Source organism: Saimiri boliviensis, chromosome 4 (genome assembly GCF_048565385.1).
Source record: "Saimiri boliviensis isolate mSaiBol1 chromosome 4, mSaiBol1.pri, whole genome shotgun sequence".
Classification (NCBI taxonomy): domain Eukaryota; kingdom Metazoa; phylum Chordata; class Mammalia; order Primates; family Cebidae; genus Saimiri; species Saimiri boliviensis.
In genome coordinates this window covers 58184121-58208369 of record NC_133452.1, presented here as the reverse complement: position 1 = coordinate 58208369, position 24249 = coordinate 58184121, and the positions used below count along the sequence as shown (strand labels likewise).

The 24249-nt window shown below is 34.9% G+C and overlaps 1 protein-coding gene across 7 annotated transcripts in view; it reads right to left on the bottom strand.

The window, feature by feature from the left end:
- The window catches only part of REV3L (REV3 like, DNA directed polymerase zeta catalytic subunit), a 180175-nt gene that overhangs the window by 55004 nt on the left and 100922 nt on the right, over positions 1-24249 (bottom strand). For all 7 annotated transcript variants that reach the window (XM_074397598.1, XM_074397594.1, XM_039464970.2 and 4 more), the window contains 8 exons: positions 23508-23745; positions 21307-21449; positions 16192-20359; positions 10782-11689; positions 8928-9007; positions 7535-7660; positions 2555-2747; positions 996-1107 (listed from right to left, as the gene is read on the bottom strand). In XM_074397598.1, coding sequence (XP_074253699.1) covers positions 996-1107; positions 2555-2747; positions 7535-7660; positions 8928-9007; positions 10782-11689; positions 16192-20359; positions 21307-21449; positions 23508-23745 — 5968 coding nt within the window. The remainder of the gene's footprint in view (positions 1-995; positions 1108-2554; positions 2748-7534; positions 7661-8927; positions 9008-10781; positions 11690-16191; positions 20360-21306; positions 21450-23507; positions 23746-24249) is intronic.

The following is a 24249-nucleotide window of genomic DNA, read 5'->3' as shown; positions in this document are numbered from 1 at the left end:
TTTTGTTTTGTAGAAAACAAATGTTTTGGTTTTCTAATTTTCAGAATGGTTTATGTTAACCTATCTGTGATTCAATCTGATGACAAGTTTGTAGAACATAATCTTAATTTTTAATGTAGAATACTGATTCAGTTTTTATAGGATAAAGTTCAACTATATAAGCAAAACAAAAAGGGGTGAGTATAAAAACATGGTCATGGACAGCTTTTATCTGTACATCAGGATCCAAAGGATGTGTTTTCTAGCCTGCTTTAGGCATCGAAAATCCTAAACCTAGCAATGGGCAGAATCTTTAGTGAAGCATTTAATAAGAGAGTCCATGGCTTCTAAGAGTTACACTCTTGAGAAAATGCAAATGATCCATTAATGATTTCATTTTAAAATTAGAATATTTTTGTCAAAACTTATTTTTCATAAGCTTGGACAAGATTCATCAACTAACAACCAAATGGTCAAAAAACATTTTTTAAGGAGCTCTGTGCACAAGAATAAGTAATAGATAGTCCTACATTTATGAACTGATAAATTTATACACAGATTACACCCCAAAGCTTTTTGAAAATATTGGCTTGTTTAGAACTCAGAAAGCTTTAAAAAAGAAAAACAAGCCAAAAAATATACTAAAATGGTGGCTGGCTCCCAAGGTAGAAACCTATTTATGAATAATACAATGGAACTTTACACAGTTCCCCATTATTTCAGCTCCATAGAAAAACCATCCTCAAGTACAACTAGGAAGTTTGAGGCTAAATAAATATTTATCTTTCACTGGCCCCTCAATCTTGACACTGCTTTTCCTATCCCTTGTCTGATGAAAATAGTGATGGCAATAGCAGGTGAGTGTAAAATCTTTCCAAGAGTAACTCTGCTTTCAAGGGCCATAGGAAGGGATTCGTTTTCTTCCTACCTTCACTTTTATCTTCACTATTACCTGTAATAGCATAAAACAACTCTCTAAATAAAAACTGGAAAAATCAGATAATACAAAACAGTACCTCTTTATTATATTTGCAATTTCATGAAAAAGTGCCTTCTCGTCAGCAGCATAGGTGACTTCAAGTCCTGTAATTCCAGATCTAATAAGTAATGGAGTCTGATATCTGATATCTAAAAAATAAACAAAATGTCTATTATATATAACATTATATTATGTAATAATATGCCTTCATAATATAAAAGTAACGTTACCTCTTACTTTTAAGTAAAACTGTACTACTGAAATATTCCAAATTAAGAAAACGTCCCCCCAAATAAAAACATAATTACCCCAATTTCTTAAAACTCTCAAAAGGTTTCCTAGTTTAATACACAACTGAAAATTCAAATTTTGTATTTTCAGCTACTCTCCTGAAAAGGTTGCATTCACAAAATTCCCTGGAAAATAACATATGACTTGTGAAGAAATTGTATTACTTTGTTTCTGTCTTTACTCTTCCTAACAGGAGATCTTTGCTTAGCAGAGAACATTTTAATCTCTGGTATGATAAAAATGTTTAACCACCACCTTTGCAGGAAAAAAAAGAAAGCCTTAATTTGTAGTGCTGGCCTATTTCATGATGTAAGGACCCTTACAAAAGTGACATCAACTAGGCTGAAAATTTCAGAAAATCCAAGAACTGGCTTATGAGCTGGTATGTGCCAGATCAAGCAAATCACTGAAACTGTAAATTCTTAATATGGTTGTGTTCTGTGCTAAGACTTCCTCCTCGGAGAAATGAATCACTTGTAATGGTGACCACTGAAAGCTGCAGAGGGACAGTTGGTATTCTATAAAATGCCTTACATGGCATTCTATATGAAAGAACCTCTGAACCAAAAGGTTCATATATATGTATGTAAATATATATATGTATATGTATCTTTCTCAAGAGAGATATGTATCTTTCTAAAGAGAGATAAAGAAATATAAGCAAAGTAAGAATATATCTTAAAAGTATCTTATGAACCATTAGCTTATAGTAGTAACTTAACTTCCTAAATCAAAGATAAACTCTCTTTCAGCAGGAGAATACCTGCATATGCATGCATAAGGAAGACTGTGTACCCAATTTAGGAATCCATAATGATGTGGACTTTATAATAGTAATACATATTTTATAAAATAATACTTAGAACAAATTATAAGAGCTAACTGTAATTTTTATTGAGATCTTTATATTGCATTGCTTTTTTAATTTAATTTAATTTTATTTTTTTAAATAAATGGGGTCTTGCTATGTTACTCAGGCTGGAGTGCAGTGGCTATTCACAGGCACAATCATAGTGCACTACAGCCCCAAACTCCTGGGCACAAGCAGTCCTGCTGCCCAGCCTCCCAAGTAGCTGGGACTGTAGGTAGGCACCACTGTGCCTGGCTGCTTCTGATTTTTGACAATAATTCAAGTAAGAATAATAAATACAGGACAAAGTTATACACAATCTCCTACCCCCACCTCAGCAAACATTTTAGAAGAGTCCTTATGCTTGCTTAGATTAGATCTCCAGCACAGAATTCCCCATTAAAAGGTTCACCCTAGAGTGGGCAGGTATATCATTAATAAAAAATGAAAAATACCTTGACTGAAAACTGTCTTCTCTTTATCAATCACTATTACACCCGTGAGTTCTGTTTTTTCTGTATCTGGCAGTGGAGTGTCAGATGAGATGCAGTAGAACAGAGCACAGATTGGGTCAAACTCAGGATCTGGTTCTAAGTCTCGTCTAGTTCGAGCATGCAGCTCCACACTGATTAGGGTAAGATTTTGTATCTATAAAAGCAAATAAGTATTATGTTTTTAAAACATTTTTTAAAGACATGCTCAAAGAAGTATGTTTTACTAGACTCCAGGAAAATATGTATGTAAAATTACAGAAAAAATGGACATAAAGGACAAAGTCACAGCTCAGCACTCCATAAAGATTTCTACTCCCAAGATTAGATTAAATCAATTCATGATTTTATTTCAGAAAATCTGCTTGTGCTATAACTTCTCAATGATAATATTTAAACTGTTTTTTCTCAAATATATGCAGGATATCTCAATTCCTGTTTGAGAAAGAGAATGACTAGTCCAAGTGGTTATACATTGAAACCAAAGTCTGCCACAGTTTACTCTTCATGTAGTTAGCTAAACTCTATCTACCTGTAGTTTAAAGAAAAAGGAGAGATGTTTTTTAATTTAAATTTCCTAACTATTAATTCACTAATACTTGAGGGCTACTTAGACTTTTGCATACAATAGGCAGATTTTTAATTATAGTTTTTCCTGGAAAAAAAAGAGCACTGTTACGGTATCAACTACACAACAGCCAGATTTTTACCCATGTACATTTTCTCTTTGACATATAATGCAAACATTGTTAATATCTGCTTTTCATGCTTATTTTTCTATGCCAATAGAAACTTTGAACTGTAATTCTTAGTTTTCTTTCTAAAATCAAGATGGTAAATAAGAAAAACAAAATATAGATTGAATTCATGATTACAGGTAGAATTATATGTCATTATTTTACCATGTACATGTACTTGGCAATAGAAAACAGATTATTGTTACAATATTGGTAATCATTCAGATCATATGAATTTAACAAAGGATTTGTGTTTTGTATTTATCTTGCATGCAAACTGTTGAGGAAATGTAAATGCAGGTGTCTCACTAGTTGACAGGAGTAGAATTTGGTGAATTTCTATCAAAATTAAAATTCATTTGATGTGGCAATCCTACTCCTAAAAATTTATCCTAGAGACAGATATACTCATACATGTAGCCAAAATATATGCACAAGGATGTTTACTCGAGAATATAACAGCAAAAATTAGAAAAAACCTAAATGTTTATCTGTTGGGGACTAGTTACATAAATTACGTAGTATCCATAATGGCTACATAAAATGGAATACTCTGTAACCTTTAAAATTTTCAAGGAAATGAGGCAGACCTCTGTGTCCTAATATAAAAAGATCACTATAACACATTGATAGATGGAACCAGTAAATATAGTAAACTTCTATATATGAAAAAATGAAAGTACAAGCATAGACAATTTCTGCAAAGCAACATAAAAATGTAGACATACTTATTGCTTTGGGGGACAGAAATTGCTAGCCTAATGTAAAAAGGAAGCTTACTTTTCATTGCAAATTTTTTTTTTGGTCCCGATTATTTTTGGTATATGTACTAGTGCATGTGCTCATTAGTAAATTTGTTAAATAATCTTTTTTTTTTTTTTTTATTTTAAGACAAAGGGTCTCTCTCTGTTGTCCAGGCTAGAATGCAGTGGTATGACCACAGCTCACTGCATCCCTGAACTCCTGGGCTCAAGTGATCCACTCACTTCAGCTTCCCTACTAGTTGGGGCAATAGGTACATATCACCATGCCCAGCTAATTTTTTAAAACTTTCTGTAGAGATGAGGCCTCACTATGTTGCCCAGGCTGGTCTTGAAAAACTGGCCTCAAGCAATCCTCCTGCCTTGGCTCCGCAAAGTGCTGGGATTACAGGTGTGAGGCACTGTGCCTGGCCACCAAATACTTTTTAAAATATAAAGAACATGATTATGCATGTATAAAGCATAATAATAAAATACAAATCTACCACTTTTCTCAGAAACATATACTGCTTTTTCTACTTTAAAATATTAGTATTAAAAAAATCAATCCACATAAATGGAGAGCTAAGGGAAAAACCTTTTAAATGCATACTCTTCAGAGCTTAATTTTAACAATAAGCATGCATTAATTTAGTAAACAAAAAATTTTTAAATGGAAAACTCCTCCCACAAATCCAAATAAAACAACCAGTTTCATTAGAAAGGGATGTCCATATAAGGCCCGTCGCGGTGGCTGATGCCTATAATCCCAGCACTTTGGGAGGCCGAGGCAGGCAGATCACCTGAGGTCAGGAGTTCCCAGATCAGCTTGGTCAATGTGGTGAAACCCTGGTCTCTACTAAAAATACAAAAATTAGCTGGCGGCTCATGCCTGTAATCCTAGCTACTTGGGAGACTGAGGCAGGAGAATGGCTTGAACCCAGGAGGCGGAGGTTGCAGTGAGCTGAGATGGTGCCATTGCACTCCAGCCTGGGTGACAAAGTGAGACTATGTCTCAAAAAACAAAACAAAACAAAACAAAAAAAAACCAGTAGAATAAAGAAAGGGATGAACATATGAAAAGACTATGAAGACTCTGAAAATAATGTTAGGTTAAAAGAGTCTTGGAGGTTGATTTTTGTTTACTAGATCAAATTTTCACACTCAAATTTTGCATTTCTATTCCTTGATAGAAAATACATTACTGTGCTTGGTGGGGGTATTTTTAAAAAGCAAACATAAAGACATGCCTTGAGAGATTTAGCGAGTGTAACTAGGCAAGAGGGAGGTGAGAAAAGGGGACAAAGATTACAACCCTTGTCTTCTGCACTGAGTACTGATCTGCAGAAGAGAGACTATCCTAAGGTAATGTAAACAGAGGGGGAAAAAAATGCTACAGGCACAATTTCCAAGAAAAAGGAAGAGAACAGTGTTGAGAATTTTTCTTTGGTTTATTCCCTGTTTCAACCACCAGGCAGCAGTTTGCAATGTTCCTTGAGATGAAGAAACACTGTTACCAGGAGGAAGAAGCTGTCAGAGCAACCAGTGAGACCTCCTGAGTGATTTTAACTTCCAGAGGGACCATGATTCTGAAACAGGGTTACCCAGAAAAATGTAGAAAACTATACTTTTCAAATAAGAGAATAACCAAACGTAACAAGTCTTTTTACTATAGTCTATCAAATTTGCTTTAATACATATTTTTTAAAAAGTTTTAAAAAAATTTCTAATTTCAAGTGTGCATTTGATGGTATGGATGACTGAATTTGTCACTTATCTAGGCTTCAGGGGCTAGGATAGACATAGGTATAAAACAGAAACTATATGAATGCTGTTGAATGAGAAAAACGTGCAAATGAATAAATGAGGAAGAGACTATGTTCTGACCTAATTCTAAGAAAACACATAATTCTCAGTTCAAATTTAAAGAAAAAAGAGGACTATATTAAAATTTTTCTCTCAGTTTCTGTTAATCTGATCCCTAAAACAGTATACAATAGAATTGACTTGAGGAAAAAAAAACAACACACTAAAAACTGAATTATAACTTAAAGTTGGTTACTAATCCCCCCTGCTTTAATGCAAAGATACAAAACGACTGTATAAAACTAGCATTGTCCAATAGAAATATAATGAAAGCCACATGTAACTTAAAAGTTTTCTAATAGTCACATTAAAAAAATAAAAATAGGTTCATTTAAAAACATTTTAATCTGATCCAATATATTTAAAATATCCTTTCAACATGTAACCAACATAAAAATTACTAATGGAATATTTTAAATTATTCTTTCCATGAAGTCTTTGAAATCAGTATGTATTTTACACTTACAACATATCTCAATATGCAGGCTAAATTTTCTACAGATATACTTGATCTATATTTGGATTTCATAAAACTTACAGTAGTATTATATACCTAAGTTGTTCCAAACATACTTTGGGATAACTATGTTTTAAAATCTAAATTAAAATTAAATAAAGTTTAACATTCAATTATTCAGTTGTATAAGCCATATTTTAAGTTCTAAATATCCATGCTGCTAGCAGCTACCATAATGACAGCACAGATGTAAACAATAAAAATATACTCCAATTTTTACCTTACTGCCAATCAGATATGTGCTTTGTTTTCTGTATACAAATAAATTTACAGTGACCCATTCACATATACTTTCCAATGTATACTGTGACTGATGTATATTTTTGCAAAGTCCTAGTCTTTGGCAGATAGCCTGTACTGTGAAGATAACTGGGTTATATAGAAATTATATGAATGAATGAATTTATCCTCTTTTGTAGCAAGCTCTAATCCAAAAAGCCAACTGAACAGAAAATGCAAGCAAGTATCACATTTCAGACGTGATATAACATCTTAATATAATAATCCCCCAAATACGGACTGACTTCCTTTTTTGTTTTTCCCCAAAGAGACAGAGTCTTGCTGTCTGTGGCCCATGCTGGAGTGCAGTAGCACAATCATAGTTCACTGCAGTCTCGAACTCCCAAGATCAAGTGATCCTCCCACCTCAGCCTCCCAACTAGCTGACACTACAGGTGTATGCCATTATGCTAGTCTAATTTTATTTTTATTTTTTGGTTGAGGCAGCGTCTTCCTATGCGGCTGAGGCTAGTCTTAAACTCCTAGACTCAAGGGATTGTCCCACTTCCACCTCCCAAAAATCTTTTCTAATTTTAATATCCATAAGATGAATTTCAATTACTAGATTTGTGAAAGTATTAAATCACAAAGCAGTCCCAGCAACTTAAATATATATATATACTTATATATATATATATATATAAATCTAAATATATAAAACAGTAAAAAATGAGAACAAGATGAAGATTAATAGGATAGAATTCAATGTACTTCTCCCTCATTAAAAAATTCCATGCTTGTTTTGTAGACTAAAATATGAGTTAAATTAAACACAACGTAAGTGTCCTTACTGTTGCAGTTTTACCTCGTGTAAAGCTTTCGCCTCCTGTAAGTTTTCTATGCTGACTTTGAAACCGTAAGTATTGTTTAAAGATGGTCCATCAATCTGAGAAGTTTCTTTCTTTGGGGTATTTACTGCTGCAAATTGATTCTATAAAAGAGCATACACACACACAACCAGAAAAAGAAACGTGAGCAATTATTTTTCTTTCTTTTGATTACTTATTCCTGGATAATATGCTTTATGTGTTTAGTAATAAATGGTAAACTAGTATCATCTCTAAGTTCAAGAAGAAACTGTATTTTATCAACATTCTTTTCATGCTAACAAAGATATCAGAACTGGATGTATGTAGAAATAAAAGCAAACCATGTTATCTCTCAGTTCAGAAGCCCCTAGTGCTGAAAGTAACAGTTTTGTAGGGAGTTGACATTTATACCACATGGACATTTACCTTGACCTTTCTTGGAAGTAAGACAAGCAAGCAATATATTTGCAACTACTTTGGCTAAAATTTGTAAAAGATTTGAAATACTGAATTTGTATTTTACCCTAATAAAACATGTGTCTGAAAGATGAATTAAATAAAACAATGTAAATAATCTTCAAAGACTGAGAAAAAAAACAGAATCTTTCCATTTCTTACAAAATTATTTTTTTCTGATTTCTAAATCTATTAACTGTTATGTTCACAACACACTGATAAAGTATTTTTTAATATACATATCTTGAATTCAATAACGCTGTTTTATAAATGAAAGTTTAAAAAGTATAATCTCAAAGAAATACTAAAATATATTTTATGTAGTTAATGAGATTTATGAGAAGTGGCCAATATGTAAGTGATTTCTATCACGTATTTCCAAGGATGCATGTCTAATGTATACTTCTTTCACATAATCATATAATTCTAAGTTTTGTCGCATTTTTAGTATTTGAATAAAGATATATGTGACTTTCCAGAGTTTCAGTAGTAAATAATGTTGCTTTTCTTTCCTACTTAGTAAAATAAATTTTAAAAAATCAGTAAGGTTATATTTTAGAAAAAGTAATAAACCAAGAAAAAGGATATATTTTTGGTGGGATCAAAAATCACTTACTTGAGCTCTGCTGTCATTGGATTGTTCTGATTTTGCCAGTAATCAGTTAATGTATTTGTATCCTCATAATCCACATTTTGGCTATCATATTCACTTTCTCTGTAATATTTGTATTTACATATAAGAATCTTTTAGATCCCAACAACAAAAAAACTTTTAAAAAGGCAATTTTTGTTGTCTCAAAGATATGCAGATAATAATGCAAAAATTTAAGTAACAAAAATTTTTTAATTGAGACAAGTTATCAATTATCTAACTGAAATCTAGGATTAAAACTGGATCTTCCACTGATCTTTAAAAATGTTTAGTATAGTTACCTTTGCTTGTGTTAAGAGTACTCTTCTAAGAGTGTCAGTATTACTTCCTTTCTTATTACTCAACTTCTGTGTTTTTGGTTCTGCAGAAAGAAATTTCATATTTAATATGTATATCAAAATACCTGCTTCTAGTTTTTAAAGAACCTTTTGTTGTTCCAAACACTTAAGTACCACTTGTGAGTGCTAGCCTATGAATTCCCCCCAAAATTTCAATAATTTAAAAATGAAACTAATTCAAACCTCTGACTCCCACCAAAATAACATTTTAACATTTTGTATTTTAAATATGTTTAATTACTGAGTTTTATACCTCAGTCATTATCCTAGAGAATTGTTTAATCCATTTATTCATTTATTTATCAAGTATCTATGATGAAGAGGAAAAGACATAATCTCTGACCTCATGGGGTCTAGATAGAGAATCAGACATTCCTCAAACACATTAGAAAAATAAAATTATAATTGGATTAATGCAACAGAGGGGAATATAATTGGGAATTTTTATGTAATCAAGGAGATTAGGGAAGGTTTCCTTGAGGTGAAATCTGAAGAGCATAGTAATTAACCAGGATCAGAGTGGGGATTTTTCCCTGATTACTGTACAAAAGAATTGGAAGTTACTAAGAGTAGAGAAGTTGGCTGGTGCAGGAGCCCAGGCAAGAGATGACAGCTTGGCCTAAGGTTGTGGTGGCAGAAGTACAATAAAGTAGATATATCTGGGTTACTTAGGAGATAAACAAGTGATAAGTCTTGGTTATGGACTAGAAACCACAGGGTGGGTAGTAAGGGAATCAAATGGGTGTTAAAAATAAATTCTATGTTTCTAACTTGTATAATTGAGAGATGATGGCACTATTCATTGAAATGAGGAAAACTGAGTAAGACCAGATGGGTTTTTATGTGGAGGTATGTGTAGATATTCATGTGTGTTGGGAAGGTGGTCATGAATGTGTGCAGTGAGATCATGAATTCGTTTGTAAAATACTGACCTTGAAGTACCATTTAGCATTCAAGTGGAAATGTCAGATAGGTAATTGCAATATAGTGTTCTGGAGCTTAAAAGAGAGGTGTGAACTGGAAATATAAATTTGCGAGTTATCTGTAGTAATCCTGTGGACAGGAATTAGATCATTTAGAGAAAGATATAAAGAAGGCTTAAGACCAAGCCTTAATAAACTCCAACATTTAGATAATAACTAATAATAGTGAGGAAAGTGGGAAAAAAACAGAGAAGTAGGAGGAAAGCCAAGTGGAGAAGCAGCTCCAAGAAGGAAGGTAGGGTCAACAAGAAAATGGCTTAGAGGACATGATAAGAAGATTCAGGAACATCTATTGGGTTTTAGCTACAAGCTTATTGGGAATCTTTACAAGAGCTATTATGGTAGAATGAAAAGGGCAGAATTCAGTTTAGAGTGGGTTGAGAAATTAGTAGGAGGTAAATAACTGGAGTTATCAAATTAGATACATCTTTTAAGAAACGTAGCTTTGAAGGGGAAGAGAAAGAGTAGAAGCTGGCTGGAGACAGGAGGTCAAAGCAGGTTTGTTTCTGTTTTAAAAGGTGGGAGACTTGGGTATGTATAAAAGCCAATGGAAAAGTCAAGTTGAGAAGATAAGCCTTCTGAGAGGGCTCCTGTATTTCACCCACAAGGAAACAGGATGGAAGCAAATATAAGTAGATTTCATAGCAGAAACATTAAAAAGTTTCTATGTGATGACTTCCAACGCACGATAAAAAATATTTGCTGAGCTATACCTTCATTTAAAAATGAAGGTATTTTCATTACAGTCTAATGTTATCTTCATTTCCATTTTTGAAAGACATTTATAGAGACTTCCTGTTATTTGTACACTTACCTATTGATAATGGGCTAAGGCCAGTTGTTTCAGGAAGCCTTTCCAGAAGTTTTCTCTCTATGATTGGTGTACTATGAAGGCAAAGTGATTCACATTTCCCAGTTCTTGCCCTAGCATTAATTGGAGATATCACTAGAGGCTCTTGAGGCTCACTGCAGGGGCTTTTTTGTATACCATCTTTTATTGGCTTTAAGTTCTCAACAGCCAATGAATGCAGCTCCTCTACTGGTGATGAGGGTCTATCATCTCCATTTAATGCTTTGGAATCTGGGGATATTGCTTGTTGCCAAGGGGGAATAGCTGGAGAATCAGGGGAGCTGTAATTAATGTAATAGTTATCATCATCATCTTCATCTTTTTCAGGATCACTTGCAGAGGCAACTGGTGGCAGCATCTGACTTTCACTTGCAGTTTGACTACATCCTGTGGTTGGTGCTTGTAAAGCAATCTGAGAATTATCAACATCCTTGGTATGTGCTGTAGTGGGGAGTATACATGGACTTACATCCATTTTTGGAGGCACTACAGGTTTGTCATCTGGGTTAACTAAATAGCTAACGTTCTCAGCAGATTTTACAACTCCAGTTGGCTTGGTTTTAGGCAGTTTCTTGGTACGTTCGTATTCTTCTTTGGCTTGAAGCCACACTTGAACCAGTTGTCGACTTGGGGCACATTTGCAAGGCATAATCACAATTTTTTTATCCTCAACCATTTTAGGGCTATTACTTGACCTTTTATTGACAACTCCTTGGCCACTGCGAAGGGGTGACCCTGGCCTTGGGTTTTGAGTCATTGCTGAGAATGCTGTTTTCCACAGACGAAGTCCTTCCAAGGAAAAGTCTCCCTCAAACTCAGCCAGATCATTTGCAAGTCGAGTTTCTACCATGAGGAGGCGTCCACCAATCTCCCTATAAACAACATATTTTAGAACAACTGTTTTTGTTTCAAAGAGCAATTACCAAAATATTTATCTCCCCATCCTAGATATTTTTAAAGTCCTTTTTGGAGTCTTTAAAATTGTCCATTTCTTTCTTCCTTGCCCCCTCTATTTTATGCAGGTACACTCTGTCTTTAGTCTCAATATGCTTTTCCTCACAGGTATATGACTACTACCTAATTTCCTTTGGAAGTTATCATTAATCTCAGAGAGAGAAGGTTATTTTTTTGTTTTATGTTAATGCCTCATGAAACCTTCTTTCCTTCAAGGAGAAGACACAAACTTACAGATTCCTTTCTTCTCCTAATCTTAAAGTAACTTTCCATTATTACCACATATGAATAAAAACAATAATTTGTCATTCAAATACTATGTCCTTGGATATTATTCACAGCTTCTTCCTATATTTTCTAGGTATCTATAGTTTAGCAAAGCCAGTCAATTCAAATGAATCTCTGTACTCTCAAATTCTCTTAAACACTAAAAAAATAGCAATTAAGGTAAATTACTCTTTCTTCCCTTTACATGGCAGGGATTAACACTGACACAACTTAGGAGTTGGCAGAGCCCACAGGATGCATGGCTTAAATGTTACCAGTGTATGAGTATGTGGGAAATCACTAACGGAAACAGTCTGGTTTCATTTCCAATAGTTATATTAAGTGAAAACTTTCTCTAATCCCTTGATACTATTTCTGCTTACTATAGCAACATAAAATAAGTCTACTACTTCTTCTTTATGGTAACTTTATTATGAATATGAAGATAATTCATAGTTTTTTCAATCACTTCTCTTAGGGCATGATTCCCCAAATGTTGCCATCATTCTCTACATAAAACTCCACTAACTGGATTCATGTTTTCTGATTTGAAGCTGAAGGAAGAGCAGCAGGGCTACAATGGTTCCCTGTCTCCTTTATATGAAAAGACTTTAGCCCCTACTAGTTAACTCCATAACCAGCATCTAGCACTGTCCCTGCGTCCACTCTTGGCAATGTGAAAATTAGAAACAGAATTACTGCTGTTGAAGAAAATTAATACACACACCATGTGACCATACCCAACTCTAATGCTAAGGACAGAGAGGTCATAATGAGGTCAAGAATAACAAATTGGTGAGGTATGGTGAATTCAGCTTTCTTGCATATTGTTAGCAGCATGGTAACTGCTACAACCCACTAGGAAAAAAAACTCATAATATATATCAAGAGCCTTAAATTTTTCAGTAATCCTACTTCTAAGACTATAAGGAAAATCTCCGAAATACAAGAAATGCTTTAAGAAGAAAATACTAATATTGTCTTAATATACATACTAATTAATATACATAATATCTATAGTGGCAAAATAGGAAACAACCTTTCTGTCCAATAATATATACATGATACAGTATATGCAGCCATTAAAATATTGAAGAAACTCATTATTTGGAAAATGTTTACAATATGTTAAGTGGAAAATTTGGAAATAATATGGTAACTACAGTATGATCACATTTCATAAAACAAAACAAACTAAAAACTATACTTAAAAAAAAACACATCAAAATATTATGGTGGCTTTTACTAGGTGGAAAAATGGTGTGATTTTTATTTCTTCTTCTTTTATACTTCCTAAATTTTCTATATTAAATATACAATTTTTTTTTTTTTTTTTTTTATATACAGAGTCTTGCTCTGTCACCAGGCTGGAGTGCAGTGGCATGATCTTGGCTCACTGCAACCTCCCAACTCCCTGGATGAAGTGTTTCTCCTGCCTCAGCCTCCTGAGTAGCTGGGATTACAGGCATGTGCCACCAAGCCCAGCTAATTTTTGTATTTTAGTAGAGATGGGGTTTTACCATGTTGGCCAAGATGGTCTGGCTCTCTTGACCTTGTAATCTGCCCACCTTGGCCTCCCAAAGTGCTGGGATTAAATGATTATTTTTTATTTTAGCTGCAGGACAAGTGTCAAAGTTGGACAATAACAACAACACAAAGGTAATGACTAAGTTTGGTAACTAAAAATAAATATACCATAATCACTACTGATAACACCAAAGTCCCCAAAATGATGGAAACTAATGTCTAAGGAACAAACTTCATATATTCCAGCAGTGAAACAAAAAGAGTTCCATATAGGTACTAAACAAAACTGTACGCTGAAAAGGGGCTGGGGAGTGGACATTTCTACCCTTCACTTCAAGTCGTTATAAGAGAGAACTTTTACTCTACATTTCTGATCACCTTTTCTCACCCGTTTATATATATAAAAAAATTATCATGTGCATTTAAGTCATGTATTAGTACAGTACATAGTAAAATTGTTCTTATAGTGAAACAAATTAATATATCCATCATTTCACATTCTCATCCCTTTCTTAGATGGATTCCTACAGGAATTATTGTGAATCTGCTGGGTAAAAGCCTGGCATTCATTGTCTTTTTTTTTTTTATTTAAAGATAGTATTTTAACAGCCTTAGGTTGACAGCAAAATTGAAGGAAAGGTACAGAGGATTCCCATATACTCCTTGTGCCCCTACACCTACATGGCTTCCCTCATTATCACCATCCCCTACCAGAGTAGCACATGTGTTACAATCGATAAACCTATGTTGACACATCATAATTGCACAAAGTCCACAAAGTCGGTTCATTCTTGGTGTGGTACTTTCTATGGGTTTGAACAAATGTATAATGATATTCATATTCTATCTTTTTCTTTTTCCCCCACTGGAGTCAGGAACGTGGTGCAGCCACAGGTCAGTGCATACATGCAGTGTGGCCTCTGCTGCTCTTCATATCCCTTTTCAAGATTTAGACTAAGGTAGGGCCTGCCTTAGCAATTCCAGCCACCCTCTTCCACTTCTGAATGGATAGTTGAAATGAACTGCCTTGCTCTGCAACTGGTTAAGTATATGACATCACGAACACAGGGTCAGGAACAAGAACCATCATTCAAACTTTCTGGATTAAGCCATGTTACCCAATTTAGCTTTTATCAGACAAGCCCTAACTTGGTGATCAAAGTGGTAAATCATAACTACTCAACTACTTATAAATAAACCAGTACTGTGGTTTCCATTTTGCTATTTGCTGCGTGTGTGTGTGTGTGTGTGTGTGTGTATGTGCGTGTGTGTGTACGTACATATTTGTCTATCAATTCCATGAAAAGATTTTTTTTTTTGAGACAAAGTCTCGTTCTATTGCCCAAGCTGGAATGCAGCGGTGTGAACATGGCTCACTGCAGCCTTGACATCCTGCTGGGCTCAAGTGATTCTCTTTCCTTAGCCTCCTGAGTAGCTGGGACCACAGGTGCATGCCACCAAGTCCAGCTAATTTTTTTTTTTTTTTTTTTTTTTTTTTTGAGATGGAGCTTTGCTCTTTGTTGCCCAGGCTGGAGTGCAGTGGTGATCTCGGCTCCCTGCAGCCTCCGCCTCTCGGGTTCAAGTGATTCTCCTGTCTCAGCCTCCTGAGTAGTTGGGATTATAGGCACCTACCACCATGCCCAACTAAATTTTGTATTTTTAGTAGAGACGAGGTTTTACCATGTTGGCCAGGCTGGTCTTGAACTCCTGACTTCAGGGAATCTGCCCACCTCAGCCTCGGAAAGTGCTGGGATTACAGGCATGAGCCACCACACCCTGCCTAATTATTTTATAGAGATGAAGTCTCACTTTTTTGCCTGGGCTGACTGCAAACTCCTGGGCTCCAGTGATCCTCCCCCCTCAGCCTCCCAAAGTGCTGGGATACAGGTGCACACCACCATACCTGGCCACTTAAGAATCTTTTCAAGTGGCCAGGTATGGTGGTGTGCACCTGTATCCCAGCACTTTGGGAGGCTGAGGGGGGAGGATCACTGGAGCCCAGGAGTTTGCAGTCAGCCCAGGCAAAAAAAAGATTCTTAAAAAGAAAGGAGAATGGAAACTAAAGTCCATTTGCACCCCTAATAACTGCATAAACTATAGTAATAACAATACAAGATGTTGAAATCACATGAAAAGAAAGTGGTTTATAATAAAAACAACTTAAAATAATCTTCATTTAGAACTATAGCAGAGGAATATTTAAAACATATGCTCATTTTCAAACATTTAAAAATAAAGTTCTTTTAAAATAGTAAAGTTTAACATTTAAAAATTAAATACCATTTAAACGATGATCATTGTAATCCTTTTAAAGTATCATGACATCTTTAGAGTGAACACCTCTAATTTTTAATGAAGACACAGCGTTAAATAATAGTAGATCCAAGTCAACTTAAATAAATTTCTCTAGGTGTAACCATCCAGTTAGTGTTTGAATTTTCTTAATAAGTCTGTAATTAGAAATACTTCCTACAATGATATACTAATAAATACAGTATCACAGAAAACTAGTCGTCGTGTAACCAAACGCTGTATATATTATATTCTTTTTTTTCATTCCCTATAGCAGAATTGTATATATCATAATCATTCAGAGTGACCCCAGGGAAAAAATAATCCTGATTACCTGGGCTTTTCTGGTACATCAGAAGGATTACTGCAAAATGGTTCCTGGTAAATAGTCTCTGAAAGGTCATGATCCAACAAAGTTGCCATAATTTCCTCCCTACTTGGTGGGGACATAAGTGGTTTCAGAATGTGAGCAGTTCGAGGGGTGAAACTGCCATTTTTAGATTGTGAGGGAGAACTAGTAGATCTTGGTGAACTATCAGGAGTTGGTGTCAACACATCATTGTTTCTTGAAACATACAGTTCTAAATCTTCACAGGCCATGTCCACAAGTTCACCATCAGGGGAGGAGAGTATTGCACTAAAAGAGGTATTGACTGAATCAAGAGACTGTCCCATTTCTTTTCTGCTGTGACTTTGAATCCAGTCTGAATTGTTTGGCTGTGAGAGGCTAAGAAACACTTCTTTGCTTACTGAACTCCTATTCAATCTAGATTTTTCATTTAGACAGTCTTCTGCCTGCTGAACACAGAAAGAATCCATTATTGAATTAGACCGAGTTGTTAAAGGATGAAAGCTGTTTTTCCACTGGTTGTGGCGATGACTCTCATTGTTATCTATGGATGATTTCTCAAACATTTCAGGACTTAAAGTACTAGATCTAATCCATGAGGCTGAGTCTGCAGCATGATACTTGTCTTCATCACATTTCTGGCTGTCGTGACTTAAAAACTCATGTTTTTCTATAGCTTGTCCTGGAAAAAGATCCTGAACAGCATCACTTAGGAACTTCTGAGGCAAATTCTGATCAGCTGGGACAAACTGACTTCCAGAATAAAAGCTACAAAATCCAGTCTGACCTATTGTGTTAATATCAAAATTATAATTATGTTCAGGAGATAAGCTATCTTCAAGCGAATAACAACTTTCAAAACCTGGATCTGAAAAAAAGATGGGACTATCATCCGATAGGGAATTATCCAACTGGCTAGAGTTTTGGAAATTTAAAGAGTCTACTTTGAGAAGTTTGGGGATTTTTTCTTTTGGTTTTGTACTTCTGGGAGTTCGAGGTTTTCTTGGGGATGTTACCAATCGAGTCCGCTTATTTGCTTTGTTATGTTCAAGTGAACCAGAAATATTTTTATTTGGTTGATGTTTATTAGATAATGGGTCTTGTGTAATATTTGCATTTTGTGCTTTCTGCTGTCTTTTTTGTAACAATTCTTTTAGAACTGCCAGTCCAGACTGTCCTTCACCAAATGCTGAAGGTGTTGACACATTTTGATTTTTACACTGAGAAAGTGCTTTGGTTTGTGAAATTGCTTCTGATAATGACCTTTGTTTTATTCTTTCAGGTTTAAAATTTGACATATCTAAAATAAAGCCCCTTGGCTTTTGTTCCCATGCTATTTGTTTGACTGGACTTCTCAAGGAAGTTACAAAGCAATTATTAGGCATTTGGCTTTCCTCTGAAGCTCCATTTCCTGGAGAACAAGTTTCACTGTGCTTTGACTGTTCTGCTATGCACACAATCTGCTGCTGACTGTCCTTGCAATGCAAAAAATTAGGGGTATATGCTTGGTCTGGCTTTGATTCTAGGGAATTGCGATATTCACTTAACTTTCCAACTGATGTCAAATAGTTTTTCTGTATATTATTTGCATTATCTTCTATCTTTGGAGACATTATACCCGAAGAGATCTGTGTATTCTGTGCTACCTGAGACAAATGGTTGGAAAGGTCAAATATATTTTTTTGAACTAAGGTTGATTCCTTTAAAGTAAACATAGCACTTTGATTATGAGGCCTTTGAACATTAATTTTTGAGATTCCAGGTCCTATAGAATTACAAACAACAGATGGATGTAAATCATCTCGTGAACAGGCGAATGTCTGCAAATCTACAGACTTCTTGCTTTCTAAGAAAGAAGAAAAGCAGCCAGATAATTTCTGTTGTGCATTAATTCCAATGGGTAGGGGAGTAGAAAGGGGATGATCTACAGCAGAGCTCATTAGTGGCAGATCTTTCTGTTTAAAAAGTAGTTGAGAGCCTCCAGAACTACCTGCAAGTTCAGATACATTCTGGTGTTTCAGTGCAAGCTTAACTTCAGCACCAGACTGAGACTTTATTTTTTCATCCGTAAGTGTTACATGCTTTCTTGTTGTGCCTTTCTTAATTGTTTTTTGTTTTGCTCTTGGTTTCTTTTTTCCATCATCTACTAGTTTATTTGTCTGACTTCGTTTGTTCCTTTTCTTAGTAACTACAGAGGGATTAACAAGCTTTGCTTTTGATTTCTTAACCTGTGCTCTTGCACGACTATTTTTTCCTATACGAGAATTAACGGTCTTACTATTATATACATTAGGACCCTTAAAAAGCATTGCCTCTTTTTCTGCAGCAGCCATGATTTCTTCAGCTCTTGGATCTGTGGGAGACCAGCAGCGAGGTGGAGAAGAATTTATGGGACTTGTGCTTCTCTCAGAAAGAAAACCTAGTTTAGACATGACATCACTATAATTCAAGTCACAATCTTCGGTTTCAGCATTGTAAGATGGTGAGGGAGGAGAAAGAATAGCATGTGATCGTTTTTTCCTAAAAGACAAAGTTCTTTTAATATTTTCATTATTTGTCCTTTGTTGCTTACCAGTTTTTTTCTTAGCAGACTTATGTTTTGACTTTCTTCTGTGACTTTTCTTTGGTGTTAGTGGATAAATGGGGTATTTGGTTGCAGGGGAGTCAGGAACTTTTGGCCAAAAGTCCTTCAAAGGTGCAAGCTTTTTATATAATTCCATTTTTTCTTCTGTTAATATTACTTGTTTTTCTTTAGAGTCTATTTTTCCTAGCTTCACAAGCATATTTTTTCTCCCTCTAAATCTATTAATAATAATATACTTTATGATGACAGGGGGCAGCTTTTTAGACATTTTTCTTCGTTTTCGAGATTTGAGAGTTCCATCTAAACTTTCACCAATTTCCATGGGATGAGGTAGGCTAATTTTTGAGTTGTGTGTTACAAAACTTGACTCACTGTCTTCAGTCTCATAATTTACCTTGCGTTTGGCTCTAAGTGTGTATTTATTTCCATACAGTCCAAAGGACTGCTCAGTTTCTAATGTTCCATCTCCAAAGTGACAGTCTATAAAACCATCTGTGGGTGTTTTATTTTCAAAACCTCCACGAGTTGTTTTAGTTAAATCACTGGCCAATGCATTATCCTTCTCAAGATTACTGTTACAAAGATTATTTTGTATACAATTATCTTTTGTGGATCCACTGTCACTACTTTTGGTAGAAGTCTCCTGATGACCTGCAAGTTTCTTTTTATTCAATTTTAACCGGGATGGTTTATTGCCAGGTTGTAATTTGTATGTGACAGGAGATAGTTTCTGTGGTCTAGTGAGACAGTTAGAAAGAACAACACTGGGAAAAAACATATAGTGTGCTGCTTGCTGGCTGAGGCTTGGCTTTTCTGTTTTATGTTCTTGAAATTCTTCATATCTAATTTTAAGTTTATTTAGTCCACTTTCGTCAGTGGTGCTATTAAGAGAATGCACCATAGTTCTATTCTCCCCTGAGCATGAGAGCAATTCACAGTTTTCAGTAAATGATGAAGAGAATAAACTACTCAGAGCTGTGCTGTTTCCTTTTTCATTTCCTTCAGAGGATAATTTATTTTTTGAATGATTTAAGTCAGAAAAGTTGAAAGAATTTTTGCCCAATGTATTCTCGTTAGGATGACGGTGCATATGTATAAAAGGGGAATCCTTTTCGATTTTTCTGATATTTGTATATTTTCTACTTGGTACTTGTCTTGTAACAGATGGAATATCTTCTTCATAATCAAAAATACTACTTTCACATGAAGATACTGGGAGGATGTCTTTCTTACTATTCTCTTTATGAGAATTTTCTGAATGAACACCACTGCTTAAAGATCCAGGGTATTTCATAGAGTAAGTGCTTTCATTTGTAAAAGAAGTGACTGAATTATCTAGACCTTTTTCTATATTTTTGTTTGTCTGTGAAAGGTCTTCAATTAAATCTTCCTTGTTCAAAACATGGGAAGAAAGGGCACTTGTGTGTTTACACTGAAAGGTAAACTTAGCAGAAGATGAGGGTTCTAATGTAGCAGCATCTTTGTGAAAGATGGAGGGTTTGACTGATAGCTTGCTTGTTGCAATTACAGAAGAGTGGGTTCTAGAATTTTCGTTGTTCAATGGATTGTCTGAAATGAGGAGGAAAGAATAATTTATTTCACTTTACTCTTTTAATTTTTAAGACATTTTCCCACATCAAGATATTAATACTAACCCTATGAAAAAAATTACATAAAATTAAGTTTGTATGTTTAAAATGATTATCTTAACAAAAAGGTAATCCTTATCATTAATAACTCAATCTAAATATAGTTAGTTACAAGTCATCATTTTAAACACATATTCCATTGATCAGAAATAGATTATATTACTATTCAGTGCCTCTGGAGAATAAGGGAAAAATACTGTCACTTTAAAAATGTTTGTAAAATAATATGCTTTACATTATCACTTCAAATAAACTGAGCATATTTTTTAGTTTCTTATTCTACTTACACAATAACATTAGTTTACAAAGCTTGAAATCAGTGATCAACAAATGTTATATCCTTCTAGAAATGAGAAACAAATCATGTATCTACATTCTTTCAAAAGAAAAAGTTGTGAAGAACAAAACATCACTACAGCCTTACTTAGCCAACTATATAGAAAATATAATTACAATTTCAAAGTCGTATTTATTTATTTACTATTTTTTTTTTTTTTTTGAGACAGGATCTTGCTTTGTTGCCCAGGCTGGAATGCCATGGAGCAATCACAGCTCACAGCAGCCTCAAACTCTTGGGCTCAAGTTATTCTCCCAACTCAGTGGGAGTAGCTGGGGACTGAGTAGCTGGGACTATAGGCATGCACCACGATACTGAGCTAATTTTTTTTTTCTTTTTTTAGTTTTTTTAGAGACAGTCTCCCACTATGTCACCCAGGCTGGTCTCAAACTCCTGAATCCAAGTGATCCTCTCGCCTTGGCCTCCCAGAGTTCTGGGATTATAGGTGTGAATCAGGGCACCTGGCCCCAAAATCAAATATATCTTAGATCTTAAATAGCCAATTTCTCACAGTAGACTTGTTTCCTTACCACTATTTTCATCTGCAGTTCCATCTAACTGAGGTATAGAAAGATTGGCTAGAAGCAAACTGTTATCACTCCATTCCATTTCTTCTTCTGAAGATGAGTCATCATCTTCAGTTGAGCTTCTGTGGGTACTTCTGCACAGTGATCTGGAGAATATTAAGATTCACTGGTGAGTATGATCATTAGAAAAGGCCATCTCAGATGTAAATAATGTGTCTAAGTTAACTCTATAATAATGTATCTAAGTTAACTCTAACATTGTATCTAAGTTAACTCTATAATGTATCTAAGTTACTACACAGTAAAACAATAAAAAAATCTGAAAATTGTAACTTCGAGAAAAGCATATTTACTTTGCTTTGTTAACAAGTCTTACTATAGTAACTTAGAAACAGTTATTGTAAGTAAACTTTATAATCCTTTTCACATGAGCTAAAATACACTACAATTCCTGCATTCTGAATTGGAAGAAACAAGAACAGAGATGAGTGAAGGGGCACCAAGGTCAGGGCTGAAGAGAAAATACTGAAGATGAGAGAGGGAAGTAGTAAAGGTGTTCAGTCAATCTGACAATAACTACAAAGTAGGGTTACTGAGAAATTCAGATGGACTGTGAAGCCCAGTCTCTTTAAGTTTTGTCTCATATTGATATTAATTAACTTGATGCTTTCCATTTTAACTGAATGGGCAAACTTTTTTCTATTCATACCCAATTTTTTCTGTCTCTAATCTCAAAAATTTGAAATTACTATTTTATTATATTTATTACACTGGAACTGTTTTTCCAGTAAGCCTTTCCAAATCACAATTCGTCATAAAAATCACTCCTGTCAGAGCTGAAAGAGACATCAGAGGTCTAGTCCAACTTTCTACCCAATGCAAAAACCCAATTTTTAACCAACCTGAGACGCTCTCTGTTTTTCTATAATCTATATAAGGGGATTGCTGTCTCACAGGGCAATCTTTCAATTGTTAATGGCTTTAATTGTTAATAGTTGTCTTGTGTGCTTGTAATACACAAAATCTTTCAACTTCCATACATGATTCTATTTTGTTCTCTCTAGCTATACAGAGCAGGTTGATGCCATTTTCCACATGATAATCTTTAAAATATGTAAAGGCATTTCTCATTTATCTTGTAATTCTGATTAGATTAAACATTCTCCATTCAGAAGTTCTTCAAAAGTGACAGTGCTCACAGATCCTTCTAGTTTTCTTCCCCAGTATTCTTAAAATATGGTACTTAGCACAGAATATGATATCCAATATACAGAGTAGAATTAACTATATCCTTTTCTAGACACTGTGCTTCTACTATTCAATGTCTCTCTAATATACATGTACAAAATGTTTAGGTTTGTTTTCTCAAGGTTAAACTGGGCATAGTTTTCACCAAATTGGTTCAGCCAATGAGCATACAAGCATAAATTTAATCACAGGATCAACTATGCCCATTATTATAGCAGTGACAATGTTAGAGGAAAGAATTTAACATCATATCTGGAGATTTCTATAGCTGACGTATTAAGGAGAAAAATTAAAACTTTTGTCATTTACATGTAAACACTGAATTTATGGATTAACCTCTTTCATCTTTCAGTGATGGGTTTTGGGTTGAAAATTTAGTCCAAAAAAGTTCTAATCTAGCCTACAGAAGTTTAAAGGAGAGGCATACTCAGTCTTTCAGGCTCACGGGCCTAGATTTTTCCATACACAGAGCATGTAACTAAAGGGCAGACTTGAACCAATCAAGTTCACAGAGACTGATTGAGAAAACCATGGCATCAACTTAATCATTTATTTTGAGAAACAAACCAGAATACCAGTGTTTGCTTCTCAGTCTTTTATTTATTTGTTTTTAACCTTAATTCCATTAGTCTAATCAGACCCTAAAGCCATTCCCTGTCTTCAGGCTGACTCTGTACATTGTTGCTCTGATATACAACAGTTCAACTATCACGGGGCATTCTTTTTGTCAAGTTCTGAGATAGAAAGGCACTTCAATTTTGCCAAAACTTTGTTTTGCTTGAAATATGGAGTATATGCCACATGAAAAACAGACCACTAAAAATGAATTTTAAAACATCAATCTAGTTTATAAGGTATTTTACACCATGAAGAATAGTAGTAAGTAATTTCTGATTGAAGGACAAAGATAATGATAAAAGAAAGTAATAAAACAACTGAAATAACTAAAAAATTACCTCTTTTTGACACAATGTTCTTCAATATTGCTGTCCCATCTCTGGGACATCACCAAACTAAGCTCCATTTCCTCTTTTTCAATCTGTGGTTCATTTTCTTCATCATCACTATTTTGGGGATATTTATTATTTCCAAAGGAGCGACATGGTGATGGCAACCTATTTCTTTCCCCCTGATATCCATCACTTTCCAAACCAGCAAGAAGATGTACCAGAGCCTCATCAGGACTACTGTCCACTATAAAACAAGTACGATAATCACCAACGAATAACTTAAGTTTTCTTAATAATCCAACAATTCAGATCACTTATAATAAAATAACAACAACATCACAGACATTGGCACAGGCTGAAAGAATACAGTTGGTACAAAGGTTCAGGTGTTGATGTAGCTCTCCCATCAAAGTTGATTCCTGGACCACCTGCATTACAGTAATTTAGGGACATTATTAAAATAACATTCTCAATTCCAACCCACGTCCCCTGAATCAGAATTTCTAGGGTACAGCTGGGGAATGTGCTTTTTGTGTGTATATGTGAGATGGAGTCTTGCTTTATCACCCAAGCTGGAGTGCAGTGGTGTGTGATCTTGGCTCACTGTAACCTCTGCTTCCTGGGTTCAAGTGATCCTCCTGCCTCAGCGTCCCAAGTGGCTGGGATTATAGGCATGCATCACCATGTCCAGCTAATTTTTGCATTTTTATTAGAGATGGGGGTTTTGCCATATTGGCCAGGATGGTCT